Here is a 19286-nt window from a genome sequence, read left to right as displayed (position 1 = left end):
AACGGGGTGAGCTCCCATTGCTCAGTCCCTGCTCCTCCCAACTTAGCAGTTCGAAAGCACATCAAAGTGCAAGTTGATAAATAGGTACCGCTCCGGCGGGAAGGTAAACGGCGTTTCCGTGCGCTGCTCTGGTTTGCCAGAAGCGGCTTAGTCATGCTGGCCACATGACCCGGAAGCTGTACACCGGCTCCCTCGGCCAATAAAGCGAGATGAGCATCACAACCCCAGAGTCAGCCACGACTGGACCTAATGGTCAGGGGTCCCTTTACCTTTACCTTTGCCCTAGGTGAATCTGTGATGTGACTTGATTTAAGGACCATCTTGCTGAGAGCCTGAGGGCCCTGCTCCTGCCTCTTTTCACCAGGCCCAGGACGGGGCCTGGCAGGTTTTATAAGGACTGCTGCTGCTGCTCAGCAGAGAGGGCTTCTTCTTTTAAATTGCTTTTATATCCTTTTAAATTCTTTTGTTTAGTGTTTCAGCTGTTTTTAACTGGGCCTTGAGTGCACTTGGTGGCATGTGCCCAGGAGGAGAGGAGCGGAGGAGAGCAGAGCAGGCGGAGGCTCAGATACAGTAGTTCTAGGTAGGGGGAGATATGGCAGGCCGGGCAAGGGGCACAAGGCACAGGCAGTTATATCAGCTAGCCCTTGGGTCTGTGGCTGCTGCAGTTGAATGCCAGGCTGGCCCAGAATAAAATCTCCCTCATCCATGACCTGATTATGGGTGAGGAGGCTGACCTGGCATGTATCACGGAAACCTGGGTGGGTGAGCAAGGTGGAGTTGGTCTCAGCCAGCTGTGCCCACCTGGGTATTCAGTGCAGCATCAGGCCAGACGTGAGGGTCAGGAAGGGGGAGTTTTTGTGGTCTATAGAGATTCGCTCTCTATCTCCAGGCTCTCTGTCCGGGGCGGGGGGGTGGGATCTAGAGTGTGTGTTCTTGGCAGTCGGGACAGATTAGGTTGGTTTACTGCCCACCTTGCTGCCCAGCAGTCTCCCTGCCTGAGCGGCCAGAGCTGGTTTCGGAGGTGGTGCTGAAGACTCCCAGACTGCTGGTTCTGGAAGACTTCAATATCCATGCTGAGGCAGCTGGCTCTGGGGCAGCTCAGGACTTCATGGCCACCATGACATCCATGTGGCTGTCCCAACATGTCACCAGCCCAACGCAGCTGGCTCTGGGGCAGCTCAGGACTTCATGGCCACCATGACATCCATGTGGCTGTCCCAACATGTCACCAGCCCAACGCAGCTGGCTCTGGGGCAGCTCAGGACTTCATGGCCACCATGACATCCATGTGGCTGTCCCAACATGTCACCAGCCCAACGCAGCTGGCTCTGGGGCAGCTCAGGACTTCATGGCCACCATGACATCCATGTGGCTGTCCCAACATGTCACCAGCCCAACGCACATGGCAGGCAACACTCTGGACCTTGTTTTCTCGTCTGGGCAGGAATAGGGTGATTTAAAGGTGGGGGACATTGGCATCAGTCCCTTGCCATGGTCAAATCACTCCTGTTGAGATTTAGGCTGTCAGACCTTTTCCTTTCTGCAGAGGCGGGGGACCTATTAGGAAGGTCCTCCCTCGGAGGCTGATGGATCCAGTGGGATTCCAAATTGCTCTGGGGGGTTTTCTGACTGATATGGCTGGCGCCCCTGTTGAAGCCCTAGCTGACCTCTGGATCACCCAAATGACTCAGGCTATTGACATGATCACCCCTAAGCGGCCAGGTTGCTCACCGGAGAAAGGTATTACACCGATCCTGGCCCAACTGCACTGGCTACCAATTAGTTTCTGGGCCCAATTCAAACTGCTGGTTTTGACCTATAAAACCTTAAATGGCTCAGGACCGCAATCCCTCAAGGACCGCCTCTCCGCATATGAACCTACCCGGTCCCTGAGATAACCTTCTGAGGCCCTTCTTTGTGTGCCTCCTCCTCGAGAAGGCTGGAGGGTGGCAACATGAGAACAGGGCCTTCTCTGCAGTGGCTCCCTGTCTGTGGAATGCTCTCCCAAAGGAAGTTTGCCTGGCGCCTTCATTATGCACCTTTAGGCACCAGGCAAAAACGTTCCTTTTTAACCAGGCCTTTGGTTGACCTGATCAACATCCCATACCCTTTTAAAATGTGGCTCTTTGGGGGGGGGGTATTATTGGGTTATTTTTATTATATATATTGTGGTTTTTAAGTAGGTCTTTTCTGTGAACTGCCCTGAGACCTCCGAGAATAGGGCAGTATATAAATTCAATAAATAATAATAATAAAAGTCATCTTCCTATTTCTGTTATTTGCAGAAGTAATGGGATACAATTTGGCAGCATTGTGGTGTCCACTGAACCTTTATTTTTTGCCACTCTTTTAAGGTGAAGGGCAAGGATTTCCTCCTTTCACTTGCCCTGGATTGCAGAGCAATTGCTTCTTCCCATACAAGCCATTGAGAACTGATACAGTGCCTTATTTGCATTTGCCTTGCCTGATTTTCTGCATAGCCCCATGCCAGTTCTGGTTGCTGGTTGCCCAAGCGTGGTGGAACTTCTGAGTGCCATTTATGTGTCAGAAATGTCACCTTTAAATATGACCCTGATCATCTGAGGTTCAGAGCTCTGACTCTGAAGTGAACTCTGCAGTTCTGATGCTTTTGGAAGTGCTAGCGACTGACCTCCTGCAATAAAAAACGAGCCCCACTGTGTGAGCTTTTCAGCACTTACGGGGATCTGCTGCCTCCTTGTGACAAAGATGCAAAGGGTTCTTTTTGGAAGCGTTGAAGAAGAAAGCTGCTCAGTATATTCCACTGATACCTTCCCAAATGGATTTTTTTAAAAAAAGGCAAAGAAGATAGTTGTAGCAAAAGAGTTAGAGGAGAGTGACACTTCAGCGAAGTCTTTTGACAGGCTCTTGTTAAACTCAGCAGGGTTTGGCTGAAGCGTTAAGGGGCTGCTGAATTTTTCACACAGACGGGACGGCCTCAGCCATTGGGCAAATATCTGATGTGGGTTATGGTCTGGCTAGCGAGAAGTGTGAGCTCCTCCAAGAGCAGCTGGTGTGGCTGCTTTTTCTCTCCCTACTTCTGCCTCTGAATTTAGAAATGGTGAAAAGGGATTGGGACGGAGGACACAAGCAGAGACACTGTAGGGTTTTGTTTTAGGGGGAGAAACAAAGTTGGTTCTTTGTTCAGGAGGCTTCGATGGGCCTCCTGGATAGCAGGATTCCATTCCCTTGTTTTGGTCTAATCGGACAAGAATGCATCTTGCAAAAGAACTTTTGGACAAATATGCCCCAAACATCAAGGCTAGGTGGGGAGGAGTATTAAATAACCTGCATACAACCGCTGCAGGTCTCTCTTTGTATTTTCTGTCTGCTGAATAGATTGTGTCTGTGAGATAGGAAGATTTTAAATGATACTTTATTAATGGCCTTGGCATTTGCTTTGGTAAATCATCAGATAATATTTGGGCAAGTAATTTTCTGCCTTTGTTCCAGGTTGTAAACTGGAGCAAGTAGCAGCCACCTATCTAACTGTAGGGCATGCTGCTTTGAAGGTTATTGAGATAATGGGGGAAGAATGTTTGCTGGCTGTGGGTTGGCAAGTTGCTATAATTAATTGGATCAAAAACAATTACAGAAAGATCTGGATAAAAGTAATGACATATGAAAGCTATTAGATCACCCTTTTCCTTTGTCATAACAGATGTAGAAAAATAATTGAGTACTCTTACAAAACGATTGTGAAACTGGAGAGCCCCATGGGTAGAGTGTTAGATTTGGCTTGGGTTCAAATCCCAACTCAGCTATGGAATCATTAGCTGGCTTTCGGTACATCATTCAGCCTCACTTTCCCATCTGAAAAATGGGATAACGGTGACCTCCCTTGCTTGTTTTTATGAGGATTAATGATAACATTTGGCTAGAATCTACTCTGTGCCTTAGGGAGAGAGTAGGCCTATAAATCTCAGCCAGTGAATAAATCAATATGAACAGGGTTCATTTTCTAGTTCACTTGGTCTTATAAATAAGACGTTACCTGCGATTAGAAAGGAAACAGAACAAACACTCCTTATTTAAAATCCCTTTTGCATGTTTTCACACATTGCCGTTCCGTTTCCCTTGCTGGGTCACAGTGAGATCTGCATTAGCAGGGCCTTCTGTCATCACCGTTGAGTGATAACTTGATTGAATTATGTTGACGTTCTCAAGTGTGAAGGCAGGTGATATGGTCTCATTCTGGCTTTGTCATTCACCCTTCGCAGTGGCACATCTTGCTTCTCTCTCCCCCCCCCCCCCCGCCCAAATGCCTGCTGCGCACCACCTTACAAGACAGAGACATGAATCTTAATGTTGCCAAGCACTTTATGTGCCATTAGTATCTGTTGACAGAAGTTCATGAGAGTGCAATGCTATTTTTGTTGGTCTAGCTGTCGAATTCTCCTGCATCTCAAATCGAAAGGAAATAAGTGTTGTTGTTGTTTTTCCTGTTTCCTCCATTTCAGCTGTTTCTTGTCTCTGCTCCTTGTGGCCGCCGTGGTTTGGAAGATTAAGCAGAGCTGCTGGGCGTCGCGGCGGAGAGAGGTGGGTCAAAATGACAGAATCACTGCCTTCTTGCTACGACCTGCGAGCTTTTATGTCTGCTTCTTGCATGTGTTCTCCTAAGAGGTGCCAAGCACACAATTGAACCAGAAGCCTTGCTTACTGACTGAGGGCTCTTGTAATTCCCTGTGTTCTGCAGAAGACAGCAGAGAGGCAGCTGTCTCCTTTTGAGTTAGCTCTATGGAAGGCAGAAATGGCGTGAGATGCACATTGCTTTTGCAAAAGCCCTGCTGCAAATGTAAAAAAAAAAAAAGAAAGATGGTCTGGCCCTTCTCCTCTTCCTCCTAGTTCCCTGGCACCATGTGGGGTGTGTGTGGAAGAGACCAGATATTGTTTCATCTTGTTTCATCCTGCACTGCAGGGGGTTGGACTAGATGACCCCTGGATTCCCTTCCAATTCTATGATTCTGTGTGCAGGATTTTTGGGCAGCCAGGAAGCAGCATGGCTCTCCTCTCTGCTTCCCCAAGCCAGCATTAATGCACCGCACTCTGTGGCAAGCTGCCCTTTCGCCTCACCTGGAAGCTCCATTTGGTGCAGAATGCAATGGCTAGACTACTGATGGGAGCAGAGGTCCAGCAACTTGCTAAAACACCTGCGCTGGCTGCTCATATGCTAATGGGCCTGGCTGAAGGTTATTGCACTGATATACATAGCCCTGAACAACTTGGACCCAGTATACTTTTACAGACCACCTGAACCCTTACCTGAGACCTTATAATCCCATATTAATCCCTGAAATCATTTGGAGGAGAACAGATGTTCCACATGTTACAGAACCCTTATTGGCCTCAACTGGAGGTTAGGTCCTGCTGTGAAATACATGTCCAATAGATATTTAGTAGGCACCCTCGCTTTTGACTTTCAAATGTCTCTTGAACACTTTTTCTTCTTCTTCTTCTCCTCAATGTGACAGCCCGTCTCTTCTGTTGTTATTTGCTTTGTTCTTGATGGTGCTTTGCGCCTTGTCATTCTTCACCACCCCAATCTTTTCTGATGTGCTAATATTTAGAAATACTAAAAATACAGATCCTTGCCTTCCCTGAAACCCCTCAGGAAGTAAGACGGAGGCCTGCCCCTCCCAGGGCTCTGTGCATGCCAGAAGACCCACTGAAATTGATGGATGTGACTTAGTTAGCCCAGTTATTTCAGTGGGTCTGCTGTAAGTAAAAATTAGCTGAATGCCACCAAGAGTTTCAAATAAGAGGCAAGAGGAGTAGTGGTTTCTCATAAAGAAAGTTAATAATGGTATTTCACCAGTGAGGCAAGCTATAACAAGAGAGGTCATTTTGTTTTCCGTAAGTAGTTTGAAAAGGCTCACGCATACAGCTTATTGGGCAAACTATTCTTTCCTGAGCTTGACTACTTTCCCCTGTCTAGTCCATCTAACATATATTGACATGAGCAGTGACATTTACTCTGGAGCTTGAGTGTTTAAAATGTCCTTCTTGCACGCGGCATATATTGTACACATATTGTGTGTTTATGCCATCTGCTCTGTCCTGCTCAAAAGGCTTGCATGCAACCATGCCCATCCTTAAGCAGGACCTAACTTTGAAAATTCAGAGACCTCAACAGGTTTGTGCCTATTCTTTGGTTATTTTAAAGTATAGTACGGATGACTTAATTGTGAAATAAATTGGCTGAATTTGACAGTGTCAACCTATACCTTACATGTTCCTATTCAAAACACTTTGGCCAAAGGGCGGGAAGGAAGGTTGCAAACATTTTTAGATTACCTGTTACTGTGAATGGGCAACACACACACACACACACACACAGAGTTGTTTGGAACCTGAGCACAGAGTGATTCAAAACAGATACAATTTTTAAAGAAGATAAACAGACATACAAAGCAGAATTTAAAGTTGAGGCATGCCCTTACTGTACCACATCCAAAAGCAGAATACCTCTGAATCGTTGCACTTGCTAGGGGGCCAACAGAGGACGAGTGCTATAGCACTCAAGGCCTGTTTGTGGGTTTCTCAGAGGCCTCCTATGGACCACTGTGGGAAATGGGATGATGGGCCAGATAGGTTTTTGGTCTGATGCAGCAGGGCACCAGCAGCAGGAGACAGACTTTGGGGATAAATGGCCATTGTTTTTCTCTTTCCCATCTTGACAAGGGTATAAAAAGCAAAGTGAAGGCTTCCTGGAGTTTTTCCTAAATAAAATGTTAATCAGGGTTTATGTTGGATGTAGTCTGAGAAATACCGCATTCTGCCTGGAGCCAAGTGAGGCATTTAATGATGGCTTAAATGGAAAATGTCACTGGTGTGAAGTTATCCTCTGGGCATACTTTTTTTTGAAAGTTGCAGAGAGGATCAGCTGGTATCTTATCTTTCTCACAGTTAGGTTTCTCATTCTTGGTTTGCACGCTTTAATTTCAAGTGATAGACAACTTGTCTGATTTCTAACAAACTGTCCTAAAACTTTATACGGAAGGGATCCTCATCCTTAACAGTGTGGAAGAGTTTCTGTCTAGTGGCAACTTCTTTCTGACCCGAGTTGTGTATCAGGTCACTTGCTGTCCCTGCTCAACCCCAAAATGACGACTGAGGTCATTATCACTTCCTATGGCTGAATGAAGTCAATTCCTTTCCCATCTCCCTATCTGTTGAGATCAAGCAGACCTCACAGTACTCATTTTGGTGCCTGCCGAAAACATTCCTATTTAGATACGCCCACCCAGATGCTTAGAAAGTTGAGGTAATTTTAATCTGTTTTAGTATTTTATATTTTGTATGTTTTAAAGCATGTTTGTGAAATTTTCTCGATTTTATTGTTTTAACTTGTTGCAATCCGCTTTGAAGTTTGTTTTTTGCAATCAAGTGGAGTAGAAATTTTGTGTAATAAATAACAAGTAAATCTAAGAAGCCCCCTATCTTGTTGCTGGTATGCTAGGAGAGGGATACATATATGGAAGATGGGGTCCTTATGACCTAGAATGGAAAGTAGAAGCTCACTTTTGCTGGTTTTGGGAGCAACAGAGCTTGCCCAGGACTCTGGAGCGTTGAAGGACTATGTGATAGGAATGTTGAGTAAGGTTGTTGAAGGCTCATGCTATTTCTAACAGCTTGTAGAATACTGCAGAAAAATATAGAATGTTATGCTTTTTAAGGGGGAAGACTATTGTTAAAACATTACCTATAGTTGCAATAACTTCTTGTGCCTGGCCAGTAGAACATGATGCAAAACACTGAAAGCAGAAGATTTTGCTCACTCTCAAGTGAGCTGGGACAGCTCCGTCTGCAGATCATGGGGCTCTCAATCTGAAGGTTGTGGGTTCGAGCCCCACACTGGGCAAAAGATTCCTGTATTGCAGGGGGTTGGACTAGATGACGCTTGTGGTCCTTGCCAACTCTGTGGTGACCAGTGTTATGCCCATGCGATCCTGCTTTCCTCCTCTGATGCAGAGGACTCTAGCTGTGGTCCTAGCATGTTCTCCCATGTTCTTTAGGAATCCGCAAGCGCTTAAGCAGCCGGGGTCCCTTTAAAGTCTATCCTTTCTCAACCTGTGGGTCCCCAGATGTTGTTGAACTACAACTCCCCATCACCCCTAGCTAGCAAGGCCAGAGCTCAGGGATGATGGGAGTTGTAGTCCTACAACATCTGGGGACCCACAGGTTGAGAACCGCTGCAAGAAGCTTCTCACACGGAAGGTGGAGCTAGCAACTGAGAAAGAACTGCAGCTCCTATTTAAGGCTCAGTCAGAAGATGACTGCTGCTGAAGCAACATCTAAGCTGTCCTCTTAATGGAGTCTCCAGCCTGAGTCCTGCAGGGAGTTCTCCAAGGTGCCATTAAAATCCATTCCCCATTTCCAACTACTCAGGCCATTGCTCAAAAGAGAACAACCAAGAGCATCTGCCCAATGAGTGTAAAGCACATTTGTTTCAATGTTTCCTCCACAAATTAAAAACCAAACCAATCCTGAAACCTAATATAACCAATGTAACTCCCTACTTAACCTAGCCCAGATACAGTGGTGATGAGGAGCATAGATTCATAACTGAATAAGAGTAGGATATTGCAAAGCATTTGGCAGGGGTTTAGACCTATCCAGTATATTATCTGAAGTAACATTTGGGCAACTTGGCAAGGCGGCATTTGAGTCTGCCTGACACTGATCTACTAAAGGGAAGTGAGTGGTTCGTAAATTCGTACCCTTTCTCTCTCTCTCCACTGAGCACCGTAACGAAATGGCTTTCAGGCGCTGTATTTTGCTGGTGGAGGAAATGGAAACAAGAAAGAATGCTTGTTCGAGGCTCGGAATGATACTGAAAGACAGATAAAATTGCTCCTTTTATTACATGACTTTTGGAAAGTGATAGGAAACATGAAGGCGGTGGTGGAGAATAATGCTTGAAATAAAACCGCAATGGCATCATAAAGAGTACATCTGTCTACAACCAAGTCTTAATATGTATTTTTTGCTCCCTTTCAGCCTCCTTTCCCTTTTTTTACATGCCTTTGGGATTCCTGTAGTCGAGCTGTGAGCCACAATCCAAGGCTTAAACCTCGGATTGTGAATCAGCTTGGGCAGGGTACGATGGAGGGCATTTATCCAAGTCTCAATAGATAGTCTGAAAAGAGAGTTGTTTGCTTTCATTCATTTTAAATATTTATCTGCCACCTTCCAATTAATAATCTAAAATGGTTTATGAGTAAAAATGGACACAACTGAAACATATACTGAAATATATTTATATATCTCTGAGATTAGGCACTTCCCCTTTTTTCTGGGTTATGTTTGAGAGAAAAGGCTAAATATAGTGTTTGTTTTAATTATGGCACTAATGTCCATTATTGCTTGGTTTCAGATGCAACATTTAGGAGCTTACAATGCTAACTTTCAATACCAGCAGGTGTCATGGTCCATGATTTCTGTCTTGGTTCAGACTTTAATCCAAGTCAGAAAGAAACTTTGGTGGCAAGGAAGGTTAAGAACCATTATTAGCCCTGCTATCTTACTTTCCCCCTTCAAAATGAAGCTTCCTCTTTGGTGGCCCCAGGTTATGCTGTGAGATGTGTCTTTATACCATCCATTGCGTGCTTTTCGACAGTTGGCCAAAAGGCACCATTTTACCAAACCCTTTGCTTGAGCGGATGTCTTTCCTTTTCCTGCATTTCTGTTCTGTGCTGCTGTTTTGGTTGGTTGGTGTTGGTTCTCTGGTTATTTCTAACGGTTTTAATGTAAATTGCACTGGTTCCAATTGTGACATTTTTGTAACCCTTCCCCAGGACCATTTTGTGAAGTCAAATAGTCAATTTGCTAAATATGGGGAACTTGAGGCAACTACTGAAAAGAGGATCCTTGCACCTGGTTGTTCTCCTTGCAGCCTGTAATGTCAACACTCACAGTCCCTTTGCCCCCATGAGCAGTGGCTTCTCATGCTTGTGCAGCAGAGAAACCCGCAGGGTGATGTCATCATGCCACATTGTGAAGTCAGTGTGGTGGTTCAGGTTTTGGACTGTGACTTGGGAGACCACGGTTCAAATAAAAATACAGTGGAAGCTCAGGTTGCGAACGTGATCCATGCTGGATGCATGTTTGCAACCCGCAGCAGCGCGTCTGCTTATGCGCGGGTTGCGACTCGGCACTTCTGCGCATGTGCAAAGTGTGATTTAGCACTTCTGCGCATGCGCGACCGACAAAACCCGGACGTACCCTGTTCCGGTACTTCCGGGTTTTGGCGGGTCTGTAACCTGAAAAAGGGATGCGGGTGGCGCTGTGGGTTAAACCACAGAGCCTAGGACTTGCCGATCAGAAGGTTGGCGGTTCGAATCCCCGCAACGGGGTGAGCTCCCGTTGCTCAGTCCCTGCTCCTGCCAACCTAGCAGTTCGAAAGCACATCAAACTGCAAGTAGATAAATAGATACTGCTCCGGTGGGAAGGTAAATGGCGTTTCCATGCGCTGCTCTGGTTCGCCAGAAGCGGCTTAGTCATGCTGGCCACATGACCCGGAAGCTGTACGCCGGCTCCCTCGGCCAATAAAGCGAGATGAGCGCCGCAACCCCAGAGTCGGTCACAACTGGACCTAATGGTCAGGGGTCCCTTTACCTTTTAACCTGAAAAAATGCAACCTGAAGCGTCTGTAACCCGAGGTATGACTGTAACAACAACAACAACAACAACAACTTATTATTTATACCCCACCCATCTGGCTGGGTTTCCCCAGCCAACCTGGGCGGCTGCCAACAGAATATTAAAAACACAATACAGCATTCAACATTAAAAACTTCCCTAAGCAGGGCCACCTTCAGTTGTGTTTTAAAAGTAAAATAGTTGCTTATTGCTTTAACATCTGATGGGAGGGCGTTCCACAGGGCGGGCGCCACTACCGAGAAGGCCCTCTGCCTGGTTCCCTGTAACCTCACTTCTCTGATGGAACCACCAGAAGGCCCTCGGCGCTGGACCTCAGTGTCCGGGCTGAACGATGGGGGTGGAGACACTCCTTCAGGTATACAAGACTGAGGCCGTTTAGGGCTTTAAAGGTCAGCACCAACACTCTGAGTTGTGCTTACTGGGTTGTGCATACTGGGAGCCAATGAAGGTCCCCGCTTACCTGTGAAGCTCATCTGGGATGACCTCTCTCAGTCTAGTCTACATTACAGGGTTCTTGCGATGATAAAATTAGGAGGAGGAGAGCTATATACAACCACCTGGAGCTCCTTGGAGGGAAAGTGGAACAGTAGGTCCGCACCTTAGTTGGGAGTTACATTCTGGGCATCGTTCCTGAAAGCCGAGATTGTGCATAGTCAAAACCCAATTGGGTTCAGTGGCGAGTGGGATTGCCCAAGTCATTTTTCCTGGACCCTGCCCCCTTTTTAATGTTTTTTGCCCTGCACGTAAAGCTGATTGCGCACAAGTTAAATGCACTTAAGCTGCGGGCTTACTGTATATAAGTAATTAATTAGAAAATAAGTATCAGTCAACCTGACAGAGAGACAGCAAAAACATTGACGTCTGTTCTTTAAGTCTTTGGGGCAGGGAGTGAGTAGTGGCGTACACGAGGAAGGCAGAGAGCTATGGAGCAGGATGGAAGCAAACCTTTGGTCGAGAAACTCTGGCTCATGGTTTAATCAGGCCTCAATGTTCTTCTTAAGGGCAAAAATGTCTCTGTCGACTCGGATGCTGAGATGTTGGAAGCAGAAATGCTGACGAGCTGAGACAACAGTGCTGCAGTCTGACGAAGATACGAGTTTGGTTATTCCATGTGGCTAGCAGCCCTGAGCAGCCTTCGTGAATCTCTCTGGACTCTGATAAGGCTCAAGAACGTGCCATTAATCACCTAAAACTGGTGGAGAATTGTTTCTGCAGGTGCCTCTCCGCTGGCCTGTCCTTGACCCAAAGCAAGACTGAATTAACTGAGAAAAGAAGGCAGAAAAATTGGGGTGCCAAGGGGTGGGGATGGAAAAAGACTGCAGCGCCATGCTGGAGCTCACTTTTTCTTCTCGCTTAATTTCACTGCTTAGCTCCCATTTTGCTATCATATATTTTTGCTTGTTCTAGGCCTCTTGTGGCCCAGTTTGCCCTTTGCTTTCCTCTTTGCGAGAAGAAGGGGTTTCCTGCTTTGAGCTTCTCCCTCCTTCCACTTTTGAAGTGTTTTGTGGCAAATTTTTCTGTGAATCTGCCTTTTGGGGCACAGGCTTTGGTTCATGAACAATTCTGAACACATTTGGCTTCTGTAGTTTTTATACATAAATAATTCTTGTTTTATTTTTGCTTACTCCCCGGTGAGGTTTGAACCACACTATTTTATTTTTTTATCTTTTTCTCTTCCATGCATTGGGTCCTGGATTAATCTCTCTACTCTTCCTAGAATCCGCAGAAACTTGTTCCTTTGAACCCCTACCTGGAAACCCAGATTTAGCATCTCCTCTTCTTCTGCTTAACTTTTAGGATTAATTTGCTATATAAGCAAAGCTTTTAACTGCTATTGACTAGTGGGCGATCTGGAAGGTAAATCAAGGCAGAGATTAAGTAAATAAAAATTACTTCTAAGTTTTGCTTGCCGTAATTGTTGACTGCAATAGAACAGAAATATTGGAAGTATCAGATAAAATGACAAAGTAAAGTTTTAAGGGTGAAATCTTTAGATTGAATAGCATTAAGCCACAAGGCAGAATATTCTGTTTTGTTACCCATGTAATCATTACATTCTATTTTTACCTGCATACACTGTTCCTTACAGTTGTGTATAATAAGCCTTTTTCCACTTTGATATTCTTTGTGGATTATCCTTGCATTTTTCATCATGCAAAATGGTTTTCTGCTTGGGTGTTTTAAATAAATTTTCTATATTGATTTCAGCCTCTGATCACAACTCTCTTTCCCATGAGATCCTCAATTTCAATACCTAGTTATGTCTTTGGCTTTTGAAGGGAAAATGAGTCTTGCTTTTAACAAAACTGAACTTCAGTTTTGGTAATTTGGGTTCCTGGGCCAGGACTGTTGAGGTCCCCTAGCCCACCAGTCAAAGATAACATTGTGGCTGATGAGATTGTTTCAGGGGTCGCATCCAGACCAATAAGTGCTTGCTTGGCCATCCTTGCCCAGAAGAACCACAAGCCTGGGATTTTGACTTGCCATATCAAGGAACAGTTTCTTCCTAGAAAAAATGGTCAGTAATGGGTACGGTGGAATTCATTCTCTTGGAGAGTTATAATAGCCTTTTTGTAATTACATTGAACATTTCCCAGCTTTTCAGCTGATGGGTGCCCCTTGTTATCGTATTCTTCCCTGCTTTTAATTTGCATTTACAGCAGACCTCGCTTACGTTTTTTAAAGCCTCAAACCTTCAGCTTATTCTGCATACTAAAGGTCATCCATTGTGTCCTCCTTGTTTGGGGGCCTGGTTCTGATAAAATATGTATTTAATCCATGGCTGATGAAGATACATTTATCTTGTCTTTTCACATGACATCAATTCCCAGTAGCTTTGTCCTGTGTTTGTAATAATTTGAAGTGTGAAAATGCCTGTTGAATAGCATTTGAGTTTTGTTTCTCCCCCCCTTAAACACACACACACACACACACACAGAGAGAGAGAGAGAGAGAGAGAGGCTTGCAAAGTTGGTTACAAACCTAATTAGCTAACATTAATGCAATCGCTGCCCCAGGGAACTGGAAACTTAATTTTCGGCTATGATGAAAATACTGCCAGATAATTATTTATTCGTTGTCTTACATGGTGGCTTGCAATTGTGGCTAAGTGTTACTGCCCAATTTATTTTCAAAAGAACATGGCTCTCCTCTCTCGTGATAGTTTAAGCATTTATGTTGCCTCGCTGAATAACTGTTCTGCTCCCTAGTGTTTATCTCCCAGGCAGTCTTGACGGGGCTTCATGAAACCCAGCAGGTGTGGTCTGTGAACTAAGGGGGTACATATCCATTCCAGAGTTTTTCAGGGTCGTAGAAGCAAAAAAGGATTTTGACGAGCTTCAAAAGCACATCTCCCAAATTGGGAGAATAGGCAATACAACTGCAGTTCAGTGTAAGCTAGTGCTGTGTAAGCTAGCGCAAAGTGTTGAACATTGAGGCAGGATATACCCCCCCCTCAAAGAACCCCTCCTATGGATACTAATGCAACCTGACATGGTAGTAACTGACTAGTAAAGAGAGCTTGGGTTTGTGGTGATTACAGCAATGAAAATGTTTTTCCAGTTATGTTAAATCATAGCTTATTTTATGTGACTGGGCTGCATGCTGCTGAGAAGTGGCTGCTTCACATCTCCTGTTGAAAACGCCTTGCCACGCACGGGGCAAAACAACACAGAGAATGGATTTGTGTTAGGTAACCAGTGCCTGTGGTTGGTTTCCCCCAAAGGACCCATGATGAAGAGGCAAAGGCTTGATCTTGGCTTCTGGATCATGGCTTGTAAGGTAAAGGGACCCCTGACCATTAGGTCCAGTCGTGACCAACTCTGGGGTTGCGGCGCTCATCTCGCTTTACTGGCCGAAGGAGCCGGCGTACAGCTTCCAGGTCATGTGACCAGCATGACTAGCCACTTCTGGCGAACCAGAGCAGCGCTCGGAAACGCCGTTTACCTTCCCACCGGAGTGGTACCTATTTATCTACTTGCACTTTTAAAAGTGCTTTCGAACTGCTAGGTGGGCAGGAGCAGAGACCGAGGAACGGGAGCTCACCCCGTCGCGGGGATTCGAACCGCTGACCTTCTGATCGGCAAGTCCTAGCTTCTGTGGTTTAACCCACAGCGCCACCCACGTCCTTATCATGGCTTGTAGTCAGATAGTCATTCTGCAGGCCATGCAGAGCTGGGTCTAAGCAGTATGGAAGGCTGATGCGCCTTTTCTTCTAGTGGTCTTAGTGATGCAGGTGGTAGTTGGACGGACGAGGGCTCCCCCATGTCTTGTTTGTTCAGGCAACAACTGATTTGTGGGGGGGTATGTTCCTGACTCCTGCGTGCATTGGTTCAGTGTGCATAACCTCGCATGGACCCATTCCGCCCTTTCCCCAGCCCGTTCCTTCCCCCTTTCCACCCCCGATTAGTTTTTTTTGGGGGGAGGGTGCCAGTTACCACTGATAATGTATTATATAATAGCTCTCCTTAAGGCTTCAACAAAGACAGAAGTTGGTTCAATCCGGACATTACAACAAACTATAGCTTTCACTAATCATAGTTTAGAACTGTAGTCCAACCACAGTTTAAGCCATGGCTTGAATGACTATACAGGCAAATCATGATTTATCGCACCATGTGTGGTTTTAGTACAACATCAGCTAAGCACCTTTTTCTCCAGAGATGCAGGAGTGGCCATAATTATGGTTTGTCAGTTTAGACATCCCTGCAATCCATGGTTTGCAAACCCAGTTCATGTGTGGCTTCTGATTCTAGTTTGCTGGCTGGTCACGAACCACGGCTTATGATTTCAGGCTTCAAAACAAACCAAAGTTAAATTTCTCTAACTAGGGTTTGGTGCGATGTCTGAACAAAGCCAATTGCCTGTTTTCTTTATTCTAGTTTCCACGCCCTAAAGTCCCAGATTTCATTACTCTCATTCTCATAGCTATAAAGAATACTAGTGAGGGTTTAAAATAAAAATTCAAAAATGTCTGCTCCCTCTTCCAACATTTCCACGGTTTTGATATCACCACCATCCTGTCTGTCTTAGATTACTGTTGCTTGTTACTGTCATACCTCATCAAAGGTTTCTATTGTCATGCACAAAAGAATTCCATAACAATTGTGTGTTGTGCCTGGAGGTTGAATGGAAGCTCCTGCATTTCGGTCTCAGGAGTAGAGTAGTATCTTTTCGAGGGAGAATAACATTAATGACTGAAAACTTCGCTTGTTTCAGAATTCCATTTTGGCAGGCCGCCATTTCATGAATGTAAAGATAAAACATTAAAATTGATTTATCCTTGATTGCATAATATTTCATTCTTGTTACATTTCTTCAGTAAAGATGATGTATTGCTCAGTCGGGTTTTCTTAAACCAAGGTTCACTGGCAGCAATTGAGATTTGCAATGTTACCCAGGTGTGTGTGTGTTTTGGGTGGAGGAGTGTTGCTTCCTTTAAAAATAGATGTTCCTCTTGAACTTAAGCAAGTCCCAAGGCTGATACGTGCCAAAGCTATTTCTTTGTAAAACAGTTTCCAGAAGGGGTGGTGTTACGGATTGATGGTAGCATAGAATCACAGAATTGTCAAGAAGTGCACAATAATGGGGCAAATCTATAACTTACTTCTTGATAATGGCGTGTGTGTGGTGTGTGTGCGTACTTGTTGTGTTCCTTTTGCATATCATTCTCATAGCTGGATGACCTTTTAATTTTGATTTCCTATGGCACGAGTGACCAACTTTCACCCTTCCCAAGTGTTGTTTAACTAGGGGTAGATCTATAATGATCTTTTTTTAAAAAAGCTAAGAAGAAAAGCTATATAGCTCTCAATACAATTTCCCATTGAATCCTGTACAACACCTGCTAGTGTCACATTTTTATAACACATTTATAACGTTATAACTTACCAGTATAGATTAGTCCTATGACTTCTGTGATCCCCACCTCTGCGCCGACAGCAGGAGTGGGTAGAAGGAGAAGCAGGGTCTGCTAGTAGACCACTGGGTAAAGTAGATCGGAAGGATTCCTGACTTCCATTTGTGCAGTGACAAGCAAAATGCATTTCCCTCTAAATTGGATTGCTGATAAAGAACACCTTGGGGGTGGGGGGGGACCAGGAATTGATTTGTGTGCGAAAGAACTTGTGAATATGGTTCTGATGCTGATCACAAACTCTGAGCTGGAAAAGGCTGTTATTTATTAACCTACTCAAGAGTAACTCTAGATTAATGGGTCATTTCAGTTAGACCTACAGAGAACACATAAGTTATGCAGTCTTTCCCTAGAGACCTTTAAATGCTTGAATATTGGTTTCAAAACACGATTAGATCTCGCTCTTTGAAAGCTCAGTGTGGCTTTCATGAGGCTGTCTCTGGTCTCCCATCGATGGCTGGATAAGGTCCACACTGGTTTTACTTCATCTGTGCTGCAGTACAGGGAACTCTTGCACCTAGCATTTTACTGCTGTGAGATTCCTTTGCCCCACTGTTATTATCCTTGAATCTTGTTCTTGTGCTCCATTGAGGTGAACAATCAGTGTCTGGGCTTGTGAATGGTTCATCATTGTCCATTCTGATCAAGGGCCTCCAGCATGAATTGAGCAATTTTTTAAAAAAAACACACAACACATTTGCCAAACATGTATTGTCTCATGATTTGAAGGCTTCGAGAGCTATTGCAAGTGCAAGATTCATGTAGCTGTACCCACATAACCTCCTGGGTGGGCTCAGTGATTGTGTGAATATTCAACTCCTTGCCGAGTTAATGAGTTCTGCTTGATTCTTATTTTGGACATATTTATCAGGACAGCTTGCTCTGGTTTTATTTTACAGCCATTAGACAAAGCGTTTTATGGTAGCTGAAGGGCACAATTACTGCAGCAGCAACCCTGCAATCTGTTTCGCACTTTCTTCACTTTGCAATCTGCCGATAATCTTTTTAAGTAGTAGTCTGGAACAGGAGGTCTGGCACATGAGTTTGGGTTCACTTGAATGGCACTTGTACGGCAGGTTGTCGGTAGAGCATAGGTTGAAAATCCCTGTGGGCAAACTGCCTCCCTTTATACTATGTAAAGCTCTGTTGGCATGATCGTTGCATCGTTCAAGGCAGTCTCCAGAATAGGTCCCAGGTCTCACACCTGGATGTTGTTTGCTAACTCTGGGCCAGGGCCGGACTGTGGTCCCTGAGCTTAATTCAGGTGGTTTGGGGCATGTCTGTGAAGAACACTTTGACTTCTGTACAGTCCTGTTAAGTTCAGATTGTAATACAATAACATACAATATAAGAATTAAAAGAAGCAAAAAGATACCTTGGTTGTAGAATGCCCTGGAACTTGTACATTTTGGCTCCCAGACAATAAAAAACCGAGAGTGAGCGTTCCTGTTTTCGAACAATTTTCGGAAGCTGAAGGTCCAGTGTGGTTTCCGCAGCTTCCGATTGGCTGCAGGGTGCTCCTGTGGCCAATCGGAAGCCACGTCTTGGTTTTCGAACAGTTCTGGAAGTCAAACGGACTCCTGAAACGCATTCTGTTCGAGAACTAATGTATGACTGTACTGTCAAAATAATTCAGCATCCAGCATTCACAATTGCTACAAACAGGTGGGGGGGGGTATTAAGTGGTCCACCAAGACCCTCGGCAATTTCCAAGTGGTCCATGGGGAAAAAATTGGGGAACCACTGGTACACTCTGGATTCTGCTTCTGGGAAAGGATTTCAGGCTAGGAAAGACCTCTGCCTGAAGCCTTGGAGCTTTCCAGTTGCTGTTCTGGGCTATTTCCCAGTCCTGTAAGCTTGACTTTGATAAGATCCCCCTGTTCTTATAAAATGCTAAGTGTAGCAAGGGGCTTAAAGAGAGGTGATCTCAGAGACTGTTCTCCACCTCCAAAACTTCCTTCATCCTCCAAGCCTTTTCTGGAAGCAAAGTACAGTAGAACCTCGGTTCTCAAACATCTCTGTTGACGAACAATTTGGAATCCCAATGCCAAAAACCCAGAAGTATTTGCTTCCATTTTTGAACGCACCTAGGATCTTGAACGGCTTTCTGAGGTGCGTTTCTCCATGTTTTCAATGGATTTTGCCAACCGTCCTTTGATTCTCAGGTTTCGAACATTTCTGAAGTTGAACGGCCTTCCGGAACGTATTACGTTCGAAAACTGAGGTTCCACTGCATATATATAATGGCTGCCTTTCAGTGTATTTTTAGGATGCTTTTCATTTCAGTAATTTTACATAGTTCATCCGCACCATGGACCCAAGTAATGAAGGGAGATTTCAAAACGATGCTTAAAATAGTGGGAAGAGCTCTGTGGCCTTTTGCAGCTCGGTGTTTCCAGCTGAGAGCCTGACCTCTTTTCAATACAGCTAGCTAATTCGGCATGGCTACCCAACAGCACAAGCCCTGCCCAGGCTTCGCTAGTACCTCTTGAGTCTGACCTCACTGAACTAGCAGAAGGGGAAGTACTGAACCACCCCTACCGGTCTTGTTTCACCCAGGGCAATTGCACATGATGGCAGGCTCTTGCAATTCTGCATGGAAAAACTACATTGTTGGCATCTGTCTGTTTCAAGAGACAATGGAGTGCTCCTCCGGAGGTGAAGTCAAACCACTGCATTAGCAGCACTCAAG

At 45.0% G+C, this 19286-nt stretch overlaps 1 protein-coding gene across 1 annotated transcript in view; it reads left to right on the top strand.

Annotated features, from left to right (window-relative positions):
- The window catches only part of ATRN (attractin), a gene marked incomplete at its 5' end in the record, with an annotated part of 172161 nt that overhangs the window by 130430 nt on the left and 22445 nt on the right, over positions 1 to 19286 (top strand). The window contains 1 exon segment of the mRNA XM_083398154.1: positions 4479 to 4557. Coding sequence (XP_083254280.1) covers positions 4479 to 4557 — 79 coding nt within the window.

Source organism: Podarcis tiliguerta (genome assembly GCF_965153285.1).
Source record: "Podarcis tiliguerta genome assembly, chromosome: 9".
Lineage (NCBI taxonomy): Eukaryota > Metazoa > Chordata > Lepidosauria > Squamata > Lacertidae > Podarcis > Podarcis tiliguerta.
The sequence above is the reverse complement of the archived record's forward strand: the minus strand, read 5'-3'. Positions and strand labels throughout refer to the sequence as shown.